The sequence below is a fragment of the Ammospiza caudacuta genome, chromosome 1, assembly GCF_027887145.1.
Source record: "Ammospiza caudacuta isolate bAmmCau1 chromosome 1, bAmmCau1.pri, whole genome shotgun sequence".
NCBI classification, from domain to species: Eukaryota; Metazoa; Chordata; class Aves; order Passeriformes; family Passerellidae; genus Ammospiza; species Ammospiza caudacuta.
In genome coordinates, this window is record NC_080593.1 from 154,466,547 (window position 1) to 154,479,093 (window position 12,547).

Sequence of the window (12,547 nt, forward strand, 5' to 3'; positions counted from 1 at the left end):
ATTAACATAACCCTGACAGAATTAACTTGATACAAACTATCCCACAAATATTAATTGCCTCAAACTTCCTCATAACTCGGAGGTATTAATAAGGCAGTAATTATGTATGGATTGGAGAGCTGGAAGTTAATGACATGGCAATTTGATTTGTCTCAGAGAAACGCGATAAACCCAAGGAAGTGTTCTCCGAACAATCAATGGATATTTAATTAACGGACAGGACTTGTCGGCGTAAATCGGAATTAAACGCCCGCGACGTCTTGTTCCAAGTGTTATGACAAAGGTTCCCAAGATGTGGCAGCATGGAAGAGGTCTCTGTGCCATGCTGACACTGCTGGTGACAGCATCTACAGCCTCCACTCCATCCAGTGCATAAGGTTGTGGATGTGTTCCTCATAAAATTGTTGGAATGGCTTGGGTTGGGATGGACCTTAAAGATCCTCTCATTCCAACCACACTGCCATGGGCAGGGATACCTTCCACCAGATCAGGTTGCTCCAATCTTATCCAATCTGGCTTTGGACACTTCCATGGATGGGGAATCCACAGCCTCTCAGGGAAACTGCTTCTTCTTCTTCCTCCCTGGTCCAAGGAATCCTTGGGCTGCACAGAGTTGATGAGAGAGGAGCACTCCCATCCCCCTCTGCTGTTTATCCTCAATCCCACCTCCATCCCAAGCCCAGGTCCACAAACACATCCCCACCAGGTGCCCTTCAGCAATGGTCAACCCTTGGGAAAAGGGTTAAAGTCTCAAAGATTTGAGATTTCCCACTGCCAGAGGGCAGGGTTAGATGGCATATGGGGAAGAAATTCTTCCCTGGGAATGTGGGGAGCCACTGGCACAGGTTGCACAGAAAAACTGTGGCTGCCCCATTCCTGGAAGTGCCCAAGGCCAGGTTGGACAGGGCTTGGAGCAACCTGGAATATGGAGGGTGTCCCTGACCATGGCAGGAGGTTAGAACTGGATGATCTTTAAGTTTCCTCCCACTCCAAAACATTCCATGATTCTATGCACAGGCCCATATTTTGGATCCACACACCATGGCCAAAGTGAAAACTCCAAATAAATCTCCATCCATCCATCCATCCATCCATCCATCCATCCATCCATCCATCCATCCTTCCATCCATCCATCCAATCTGTCCTGATGCCAGCAGGTTTTTCCTCCCACCCAGCTGATGAGAGAGGTTGTCCTCTCTCTCCTGTTGTGTTGCATCTTCATTGGGATGGGCTTCACACCTCTGGCAGTGAGCCCTGACTCTGTGGTGAGGAAGATGATGGTCCAGTGCCATCATTTCCATAAATTTCAACTCCTCCAGCAACCAGACAGGCAGGATGAGCCCCACAGGAGCAGGGAATGAGCCGGTACTTTGGCACAGCCCTGCCAAAAGGAGTTGGCAGCACATTCCCTTCACATTCCCGGCCTCCTTTCCCCTCTCTTCCAACCTCTCTTCCCTTCCCTTTATGTAAATGGAAAATAACAATCAGTTTATTTTTGCTTGTGCAAATTACAACTCCCAGGGAGCCGCCAGCTGCCAGGGCTGTGCCGGAGCCGCGCTCCAGCCTCGGCCTTTTCCATGAATAAATAACCTGGTGGGGGTGGGAAGATACTCCCTCTGCTTTCCCTCCGCTCTCATCCATGGAAAGGAAGGATTGGAGGGGGGTGAAAACCCAGGGAACCTTTGGGGTTTATGGTGTGGGTAATTAAACACTGAGCTGACGATTTAATTGGGAGCTTGGCAAGGAGGAATACAGAGTTGTGGGGATGGAGAGGGGAACAGGGGCATTCCCAGGCACTGGGGATGGCGACTCCAAGGAAAGCTGCACTTCCCAGACAGCTGAGATAGCAAAGGGCATTGGCTGGCAGGATCTGATCACGTCTGGATCTGAGGACTGACGCTGCCTTGGAATGTTTCCCACTTGGCAGTGAGCTGTTCTCCCTGCACACACATGGATGTGCATCCTGCATCCCACAGCTTGCATCCCATATCCCACCTGCTTTATCCCACCACCTGCACACACACAGGCAGTGATGGGTTTGAGCTGGAATTCCTGGCATTTGCTGGTGTTGCGTCCTTGATGGAGTTTATCCGGTCAGGAAAGGGTGGGCAGTGCCAGGCTCCTTCTTGATCCTCACAATCCAGAGTTTCCCTTTCCTCCTGGATCAAGGGGCAGTGACAACCAGCACACAGCCTGCTGCAGGGAGCATTCCATATCCCACATTCCATATCCCATCTCCTACACCCCATTTCCTGCATCCCAATTCTCATATCCTATTTGTCACGTCCTTTATCCTGCATCCCACATCCAAAAGTCTCCATCCTTGCATCCTGTACCCTATATCCCACCATCTGCATCTCACACCCAATGATAAATCCTGTATCCCTGCATCCTGCATCCCATATCCCTCATCCCAATACCTGCATCCCATATCCCACCTCCTGCATTCCACACCCAATGTCCTGTATCCTCACATCTGGCATCTCACATCCTAAGTCCTGCATCCTACTTCTTCCATCCCACCTCCTGCATCCCATATCCTGAATCCCACTGCTTCCCTCCCACATCCAATGTCCTGTATCCCCTTCATCCCACACCTGCTGTTCTGTATCTGTGCATCCTGCATCCCACCTCCTGTGTCCCATATCCCTCCTCCTGCATCCCACACCCATTATTCTGGATCCAACCACCTGCATCCCAATTCCCACAGCAGCAGCAGCATGCCTGGATGGAGCAAACCCACCAAACCCAAGGAATTTGGGATAAAATTCCATCTGTGGTGCTGTACATGTTATGCAGGGGGGTTTTCCATGTCCTGGATTTCGGGAAGGACCTCACTTCCTGCAGAGTTTAGGGATGACATCAGTGGAACTGGGATGCGCTGCCCAGGGGAAGGCAGAGAGCTGGAAAAAATTCCAGCCTTCAGGATGAGCTCTGCAGTGCCAGAGTCATGATCCCATGGCAGAGCTCTGTTCTACCAAGGTGATAAATGGGGATAAATTTATTTTATATGAATATATTTTTACATAACATGGGCAGAGTGGTGTTTGTGTCCCAGGGATGCAGGAATATTGAGGAGGCAGGCAGACACAGAGCATGGAAAGGAAGGAATGTGCAAAAATCAAACTCTGGCCGAGTCAGAATATAAAGATCTACTGGAGCCAAAAAATTCCAGCTCCAAACTGAGCCCAGGCTCGGCTCACAGTGGCTCAGGCCTGAACTCGGAGCCAAATCCAAGATTTTTTTTTTTCCCAGGATTAATTTGGCTGAGATTGGAATTAATTCCTGCTTTTTAAGTGAACATTACCCCAGATTCCTCCATGCCCAGCAGCCCAACCTGCTTCCATCCCAGGACTGAATTCCAGGACTTCTCACCTTACAGAGATGTCGGGATTTGTGGAGATGTCGGGATTTGTGCAGATGTCGGGATTTGTGTGAACACCAGAGCAGTTTTGGGACAAACCTGTGGGGTGGGAGCATCAATAACTGAGGAGGAAGGAGCGAGGGACACTTTGGAGATGCCTCGCTGATCATCTTCTTTTGGTTTTCCACCCGATTCCAGCGATCCCAGTAATTCCTGCTTGGAGGTGGCACAGAGCACCCTGCACCGCTTCAAGGGGACTTTGCCAGGGGCTGTGCCCAATCCCCAGCATCCATGGATAAGATGCTCCAGGGTACTGCTGTGTTTGGGGGTGAGCACCCCCCAAAATCACCCCTCTGCCCCGTGGAAAACTGACAGGCTGGGAATCAGGAGGAATTCCAGCCATTTCCCAGTTCAGCGATGCCCACTGAGTGGGCAAGTAAAGCTTGGAAATGGGATTAAGGAGCTCTGCAGGAAGGGAACATGAAGAGGATCCCCAGGGCTTGTCCCCATGTCCCCATCCCAAATGCCAGGCAGCCCTTGGAGCATCCTTTTGGATTTGGCTGCTGTTTCCACCCCTGGAAAAGGCTGAGCATGGAGCTGAGGATGCAGGAGATGCCCAGGATGAGCTGCGGGACTGCAGATCCTCACAGGAGGGACAGCGTGGTGTCCTGAGGTCCTGCTGCATCCCCCAAAAGGCAGCAGGAAGATGGAGAAGGAGGCTCCAACCGCTCTCAGGGATCAGGAAAAACAAGGGGAAAGCTTTGAAACCAGGTCAGAGTGACCCCAAGTGCCACACGTCCTCCTGCAGCAGACGTGGTGGCACCTGCGGATGTCGCAGTCCTGCGGCACACGGGTGACACACGACCCTGTCCCGCCACATCCCCATCCCAAAACATGTGTCGACACGCTTGGAATGCACACACATGATCCTGCAAATATTGCAGCCATCCCAATAAGCTGCAAACCCAAGCAGGGACCACCCAGACACCCCCCAGAGCCCGGGGTGCAGGAGGGGCTCAGTCCCAAAAAGGAGACAAGTCATAAATCAGCCAAATTTAGGCTTAAACTACTTTGGGTTTTATTATTTATTCAGCAAAGCTAAATCCCAGAAAGCCGGGAGCTTCAGGAGCACGGAGAAATTCGGGATGATGGGGCAGAGGGGTGCAATTCCACCCCAAAATCTCCCCAAAAATTTGTGGGATGGGGTCCCCCAATGGACAACCAATATTAATGGGTGGCAGAAACACCCTGTGTCCTGCTCCAGCTATTAGGGGATTTCAAGGAGAGTCTGGGGGAAAAAAAATCAGTGGGGAACTAAAAACTAAATCAAAGTGGCGCAGGGAATTGGGGATCCTTTCGGGATAAAGAGGAAGGGATAATACCTGGATTGCTAAAATAATCTGGGATCTTTCCAGGTTGTTGCACCCCAGAATAAAACCAAAATGAGAGGGCGAAGGAGAAAATTTGGAATCTTAAATCGCTGCCTTCGCTGTGCCATGGAAGCGGCGAAAGGATTCCGGAGCAGGAGACGATCGCAGTCACCCCACGGGCACCGCGCTGTGTCCTGGGGTGACACCCCGTGGGACAATGCTCCCACAAAACTCCACACAGACCCCAAAGTCAGCTCTGCTTCCCCAACCAGCCCCAGCCCAGCTGGGAAAAGGGGCAATGACCCCCAGGATGTGCCAACAGGGAATGGAGATCCAGGAGAGAAACATCCAGGAGTGAGGATGGAGACGGCAGGGACCGAGATCCCCCGGTCTGGTTTGGGGAAGGTACCAGCCCCAAATACCTTTTCCTCCCCAAATTCTTATTTGATCATGACCAGGCAGCTGGATGTGCTCTCCCCCCAAAAATATATGCCAAGAGAAAGGGATATTGGGAGAAAAATTAGGGAATTACCCACCAGGAAGCTGTGATTCACCTCCAAAAAATTCGGGGACGCGATGTCCCGCAAGCAGCTGCGTAAGTTAATTTTATTTAGAGCCAGGTTTGCGAAGTTTCCCTGGATCTAAATAAATACAGGAATAAGGGGTGAATCCCCCACCTTTCAAACCCCCCTTTTTGTCCAGCCCTGGGACAAATCTCCCTCTTTGCATCCCAGCTCCCATCCCAAAATCCAAGTCCGATATTGAGCCGAGCTCCGGCTGCTCAAAAATCCTGTGGTCACACAGTAAGACACCAAAAAGCCAGAAAAAGATGAAGAAAAAGGGGAGTGAGGTTTGGGGGTGCAAAAAAGGCAAGACCAGAGGGTTGTGGAGTTGCAGGCACCCCACAAATCCAAGGAAAAGCCAAAGGGGTTACATGAGCACAGTGGAGATTTATGGAAGCGGCAGGAGGGAACACGCCACATCTTGGGGACTTGCAACAGCAGAGCCCGGGCAAAAATACAGGACAGAAAATACACCTAAATATTAAAAAAGCACATAAAATGCCCAAAAAATGTGTTGTACCAAGGGTTGGGTTGGAATTTGTCCCGCTGAGTCCAGGAAAAGCTGCAGCTGTACTTGGGGTTTGCGGCAAAAGGAGAAATAACCTTAAAAACAGTCCCAAAAAGTCACAAAATCTCAGTAAAATACCAGCCCAAAAGGTTGGATTAGGGAAAGTGTGGGCTTGGTACTATTTTAATTAAAAATTCAAGCGGGAGAAGCCAAAAGATGAAAGAAAAATAATTTATTACCGTTGAAAATCAAGCCAGCGGCTCATCAGGACGGTGTCGGACAAGCTGGAACCAAACTGGATCCGGTGACTTCCCAGCAGCTGCAGGGATGAAGGTCTCCAGGACCCTCCAGCCGGGAAAGAAAACCAAAACCACCCAGAACCCGGCTGAAAAAAAAAACAAAAACAACAAAACAAAAACAAAACAAAAGGCAGGAAAAGTGAAAAGCCAGAGTTCAATGAGGCAGAGGCGACGCTCAACACCGGACTTATCTCAGCGGGAGCTCGGGGAAGGTTTTGCATCAGCACCGGGAATCAAAGGGATAATAAACAACCCCCAAACAAAACCCCGATGATGCGTGGACTCCCCCCAAAAGTTGAGAGAAAACCCGACCCAGGCTCTAGTTGAATATAAGTTTTTATCTTGATGCAACATCATTAAAACCGTCACAAATCGAAACAACAGGTCGTTAAAAACGCTTCGCACGATCAGTCCCTAAAATGCACCAGGCTCCCAAGCTCGCTTTGTCCGCAGGACCCTTTTGTTTTCCCCCCTAAAATTTGTTGTTTTTTTTTTTTTTTTTTTAATTTTTTTTCTCCTTTTTTAAATAAGCAACTCGTTAAAAAAAACAAACAAACAAACAAACCCGCCCCGCTCCTCCGCGCAGGATCGGTCCCGCTTTCGCTCCAACGATTGCACGAATTCTCAATCCTTTTTTTTTCCTCTTGTTTCCACAACAAATAATGTGCATTTTCTTGCCGTCTGTTTTTTTTTTTTTCCTTTTTCTCCAAACATCGAGGTTAAAATAAGATTTTCCGTTTCCCAAGGGTTAATAAATAAATCTGGTGCATAGTGAGATAGCAGCCAACCGTTTGCAGTCCATATATTACTATATTGCCTTTCAGGTCACCCTAAAATTGTTACCTCTTCCCCTCCCGCCCCTCCCCACTATTTTTAAGAGCATAGATAATTTTAAATCTCTATAAAACAGTATTATTTCACCCAATCGATTCCTGTATATAGTGCATTCGGCTTCTTCCCAACATCGTTAAATTAACTCGGATATTATTTGCATGCTATTACATACAAACTTTTAAGACTCGTGTAATTTTTTTTTCTCTTTTCTAAAGGATTTTAGGTTTTTTTTGTTGGTTTTTCTTTTTTTTTGTTCGTTTCCTTTTTCTCGTAAATCACCAAGCAAAATATAGGCTCAAGGAAAAAAAAAAAAAGAAAAAGAAAGAAAAACAAAAAAAGGCAAAAAACGAACTAACTTTCTACATATTTACAAGGGTGAATAAGTTAAACGTGGCTCAGGTTTGCCGGCCGGGAATGGGGGGGTGGGCGGAGGGGGCCGGGCAGGGCGCAGCGCTGCCGGGGACCTCCCCGGCCGATCCGTGGGGGATCCCTCGAAGAATAAAAATCCCAGTGGAGGGGAAAACCCGCAGGAAAAGGTGGGGAGAAGCCACCTGGATGGCGCTGATGCTCCCGGGCAGGGGGGCGGGTGGCCGTACACGTCCCGCATGCAGGGCTGCCCCCCACTCCCCCACCTCGGGACCCCCCACCCCGAGTCCCGATGGGTGGGTGCGTGGTGGGAGGGAGGGAGTTCAACTTCCCCTCCCCAAAATTTCGGTGGGGACTTCATAATATTATTTTTTTTTTTCTTTTTAAATATAATCGGCGGGTTCGCTCTCTACCCGCATGAGGAAAACAAAAAAACAGAAAAAGGGGATCCCACCCCATCCCACCAGCCCGGCTCACATGAAGAAGTCAGCGGTGGCTTTCGGGGCGGCGGATGGGGAGGGCTCCCGCGGGAAGCCCCGGCCGGCCAATTTCTCGTATTTTTCTTTGTACAGATCCCTTTCCTTGGCCAGGCGGGTCACCTCCTGCTTGAGCTGCTCCACCTGGCTCTGCAGTTGGCATTTCTCGTTCTCCAAGATGTGCCGTTGCTGGACCCGCTTGTAGCGGCAGGATTGAGCGTAGCCCCGGTTCTTCAAGGTCCTCCTCTTCTGCTTGAGGCGGATCACCTCCTCCTTGCTGAAGCCCCGCAGCTGCCGGTTCAGCTCCCGCACGGACATACTCACCAGCTGATCGTCGGAGAACCGGTCCTCCAGGCGTAGGTGGTGATGATGATGATGGTGATGGCCGGGATGGTGATGCGCAGCCGGCGGCAGCTCCTCGCCCCCGAAGGGCTGAGGTCGGAAGGGCTCGTACCCTTGGTGGTGATGATGATGGTGGTGAGGGGCACCGATCAGCGCCTCCACCGCGTCCTCCGGCGTCAGGTTGAGAGCTTCGGGGTTGAGGTGATGCTGGTAACCCGACATCCAGTACAGCTCCTCCAGCTGCTGTTTGGAGCCCAGGGAAGCGGCGGTGGTAGCCGGGGGGCCGGGGGCCGGTTGCCCACCGGGGCTGGGAGCGCAGAAGCTGGGCGAGGAAGGCACGGAGGAGCAGGGCGTGCTGAGCGGGGTGGACGACAGGGACCCGGCGGGCAGGCGGTGGCACAGCCGCTCCGCCTCCGCCGGCTCCTTCTTCACCTCGAACTTCATCAGGTCGAAATCGTTCACGTACTCGATGGCGAGGGGGCTCGTGGGCAGCTCCGCGCTCATGGCCAGCTCCGAGGCCATCTCAGTCCATGGAGGGACCGGGGGGGAAAGCCCCCGGGCACCGCCGCTCACCGAGGGTCCCGCGGGCTCCGGGAGCCTCCTCCGAGCGGGCTCCGGCGCAAGCGGCTGCCCAGACCGGGCTCCGGGACCCTCGGATGGGGCTTTGCCGTGGGGTTCAGCGGGGCTACGGCACCCTCCGATGGGGCTTTGCCGTGGGGTTCAGCGGGGCTCCGAGACCTTCGGACGGGGATCTGCTGCCGGGCACCGGGACCCTCCGGCGGGGCTCCGCTGCGGGGCTCAGCCGGGCTCCGGGAATTCCCGACGGGACTTAGCGGTGGGATTTTGCGGTGGAATTCAGCCGGGCTACGGGACCTTCTGACGGAGCTCTGCGGTGGCGTTCAGCGGGGCTCCGGGACGCTCCGACCGGGATCCGCTGCGGGGCTCAGCCGGGCTCCGGGACGCTCCGATGGGACTTTGCGGAGAGGTTTAGCGGTGTCCGAGATGAGGCTCTGCTGCGGGGTTCAGCCGCGCTCCGGGACCCTCCGCCGGGGCTCTGCTGCGGGGCTCAGCCGGGCTCCGGTGCTCGCCCCGGACGGGACTTTGCGCTGCGGTTCAGCCGGGCTCCGGGACCCCCAGCCGGGGCTCCGCTGAGGGCTGCGGGGCAGCCACCTCTCTCCGTCGGGGGTCGGCTCCGCTGCTGCGCTCCGGGACCGTCCTCCGAGCGCCACGGCTCTGCTCTCGGGCCGGGCGGGCTCCGCCGCTGCCTGCGGCCGGTTCCCAATGGCGAGGAGCGGGCAGCGCCCTGCCCGCCCCTTCCTGCCTCCCCTGGCACCTGCCCCGGCCCCACCTCCCCGGGCTCCGAGCCTTCTCCTGCCTCCTCCTCCTCCTCCCGCCGGGACACGGCGCCCTGGGGGCGGGGGCCGCTCCCCTGCCCGCCCCTGCCCGCGACCGGCGTCCCCGCCGCCGGGAGCTCAATGGAACTCGCCGCCTTTTATACGGGGAAAAGGAGGCACGGCCACGCCTACTGGGGCGACGCTAAGCGCTTCCAGCCTATCAGCATCCCGAGAGCCCGCTTGGATTTTCATATCCCCATGGCAACGCCCCTGGGGCAGCTGTCAATCTCCGGAGGCGGGGAATGCTCCGGGTACCCCCTGGACCCTCTCGGCCCCCGCATCCCAACGTGGGGCTTCAGCTCTCACCCTCCGCCCCGAACTGAGTGTGGAGTGGGGAGAAACATCCTAGAAATCCTGATTTCCTACTCCCCAAAAAGGGGAAATATCCAAAAAGGAGTTACTGAGCCTAAATCGGGTTCGGTGCCACCTCGCTGAGGGACCACAGCATAGGAATGCAGCCCCTTCCCCACCTCAGGAACAACCCAGGGTCCTTCCCCGAGCACTTCCATCCTTGCAGAAAGTCAAATAAATATAATTTTGGGGATTTTTCGGGATTTTCCATAAACTATTGGTGGTCAGGCTGCAGCCACGTGTGCCTCTGTACTCCAGCGCTGCCTCTGGTTTCAGAGGTGGTGTCGCACCCAACACAGGTGACATCCACACCTGACACATGAACGGGAGTGCCACCAGATGGAGGAGCAGGATTGCCATCCCAGCACCTGGAAAAGGTGTCACTGGCACCCAGAGGCAGAAGGTCAGGGGATTTTTGGGGTGCTCATGCCACCCCTGGATGAGGCCCTGGTTGGGATGTGGCCTTGCTGCTCCATCTGCAACCTCAGGGCTGCTGCAGCCTGGGAGGAACAGGACTGGGAAACTGAGGCACGGGGCAGTCGCCATGGAGTGGTCCCACCTAATCCCAAGGGATGAGCAGGTTCATCCCACAGTCTGGCAACACCCATCCACTCATCCCATGGGGATTCAGGAGTGTCTCTCACCTGCAGGATGCATCCTGGGCCCCACTGCATCCCAACCCAGCTGCATCCCACACTCCTGCGTCCCACAGGCAGCTCCTTGGGATGTGGGGGGTGACATTCCCCTCATCCAGCCAATCCTGCTTGGAGACTTGGGGACAGGGGACACTGCTCTCCATTAATTGACCATAGGGTCAAATTAATGCAAAAAAGGTATTTTTTTGAGGATGAAAACCTTTATCCCGCTGCAACTCCAGAGAAACTGAAATCCCACATTATTGCTTACACTGGATCTAGCCTCTGAGGAGGGGGGTCCATCTTTCTGCTGCTATTTGGGTCAGGGCAGGGGGGGCATTTATTCCCCTTGGGAAGGGTCATGGATGCAGCCAAAGCCCTAAACATGACCCTCATTCCCTGGTGATCCTGGATGTTATCCCATATTGGACACAGATATCCCACTTTGGAGTCCCCAGACTTGGGCATGACTTGCGGGAGAGGGCAAAGAAGTGGACAACAAAAAAATCTTTTTTGTGGGGTGGTTTTAACCCTTTTTGCTTCATTGTGTCACCCAAAATCCATCACCATCCCACCTGTGTGGCAGGATACCGGGATCCTGCACTGGGAAAAGATGGGGTGCCACCTCCTTTTCCCTGGCACCACGATCGTCCCCAGAGCTGCTCCACCCTGGGGGCACCTGGCCCCCACCAGCAGCTGCCACCCAAGCTGGGACAGGAGCCACCAAGGGATTAGGACCGGGCCAGGGTCCAATGGGGCCGTGGCTCCCCAGCGACACCCCCGGGGTATTTTTAGGAAATGCCCATGGCATGTCCCCAACCCTCCCCGCCACACCAGGCCCATCAGCTAAGTTTACTCACAGGCGGTCAAGTGACATAACCAGGTTGGTGGCCTCGGCTTGGTGGCAGGATGGCGTCACCTTTCACTTTTAGAGCTCGTGTGCCCCATCACTCCTCGGAGCAGGGCTGGGCGCCCACCTGGGGCTGCCTCAGTTTCCCTGGATGGCACACAGCTCCCACTTGGGGTGTTGTCGGTTTGGGGACAGTGACCTCACCCCATGGGAGGGTGGTGTCCACCACGATGCATCCCATGGAGAGAGGGTGGGACCATCTTGGTGATGCTCCACCAGCACCTGCCGCACAACCCAGTGGTGCTGCAGGGTCAGGAATTTCGGGGCGGAGTGGGGAAATCACATCGAGAGGAGGATGAGGATGAGGCTGAGGAGGAGAAGGTGGAGAAGGAGGAGGGCAGGGAACAGCCACCCCGATGACAGGCAGAAAACCGATCCTGGCGGGTGACGTTCACCCGGCACCTGCTTCCCCGGCAGGGGACCAAGAGCGCTGCCAGCAGCACCCGCCGCGGGAAGGATTTTCCGGGAAATGTTTATGGAGCCCTCCAGAAACTCCACCCTGTGCCAACCTCCCAGTCGCGGCACTCCCCAGGGAATGTCCTTGGCGGGTCCCCGAGCCCAAGAGTGCACCCCCGGCTTCGCAGCGAGGAGGGATAAATCCCATTGGAACCCACTGCCGAGGAATCGAGGATGTTGGAGACAAAGGGGGAACCCACCAGAGTTCAGTGACACCTCTCCAGGGGCCGCGTTTATCCCTGCTTGGAAATTAATCACCCCCAAGCAGAGCTTTAATGACAGCCGGCTGGAAATTCCAATCCTCGCCGGGAAGGGAGCAGCGGTGCCGGTGGGCGGCGGAGCCACCGCTGTTCACTGCCTCCTTTAATTAGTGCAGCACGAGGATTATCCTCGTTAGGGATCCAGGGAAAACCAAAGCTCCCGGCCACCGCTGGACATCCCTGAGGATTCACAACAGCACCGTCTCCTCCAGGGTGGTTTTTAGGGAATTTGAGCTTTTTTAGTATACCGCCACATGAAGAATCATTGTTTCTGGGTGAAAAGTTTTAATAATTAAAAAAACCCAAGGATTTAGGGATCAGAGTGACTCCTCCACTGGATCCAGATGGATATTTGATGGGATGTTCATGGTGAAAAAAGAGGAAAGCCACAGGGAGGCTTTTCCATCCCAGGGGAGGG

The 12,547-nt window shown here is 54.2% G+C and overlaps 1 protein-coding gene across 1 annotated transcript; it reads right to left on the bottom strand.

The window, feature by feature from the left end:
- Positions 1-6,611: 6,611 nt before the first annotated feature.
- On the bottom strand, positions 6,612-9,435 carry MAFA (MAF bZIP transcription factor A). The gene has a single exon (XM_058811381.1). The coding sequence runs from the start codon at positions 8,643-8,645 to the stop codon at positions 7,779-7,781; it is 867 nt and encodes a 288-aa protein (XP_058667364.1). The 5' UTR covers positions 8,646-9,435; the 3' UTR covers positions 6,612-7,778.
- Positions 9,436-12,547: the final 3,112 nt, after the last annotated feature.

Bases quoted from the DNA above. Each gene is read 5' to 3' on its own strand.
- MAFA (XM_058811381.1), bottom strand. From the start codon at position 8,645: ATGGCCTCGGAGCTGGCCATGAGCGCGGAGCTGCCCACGAGCCCCCTC.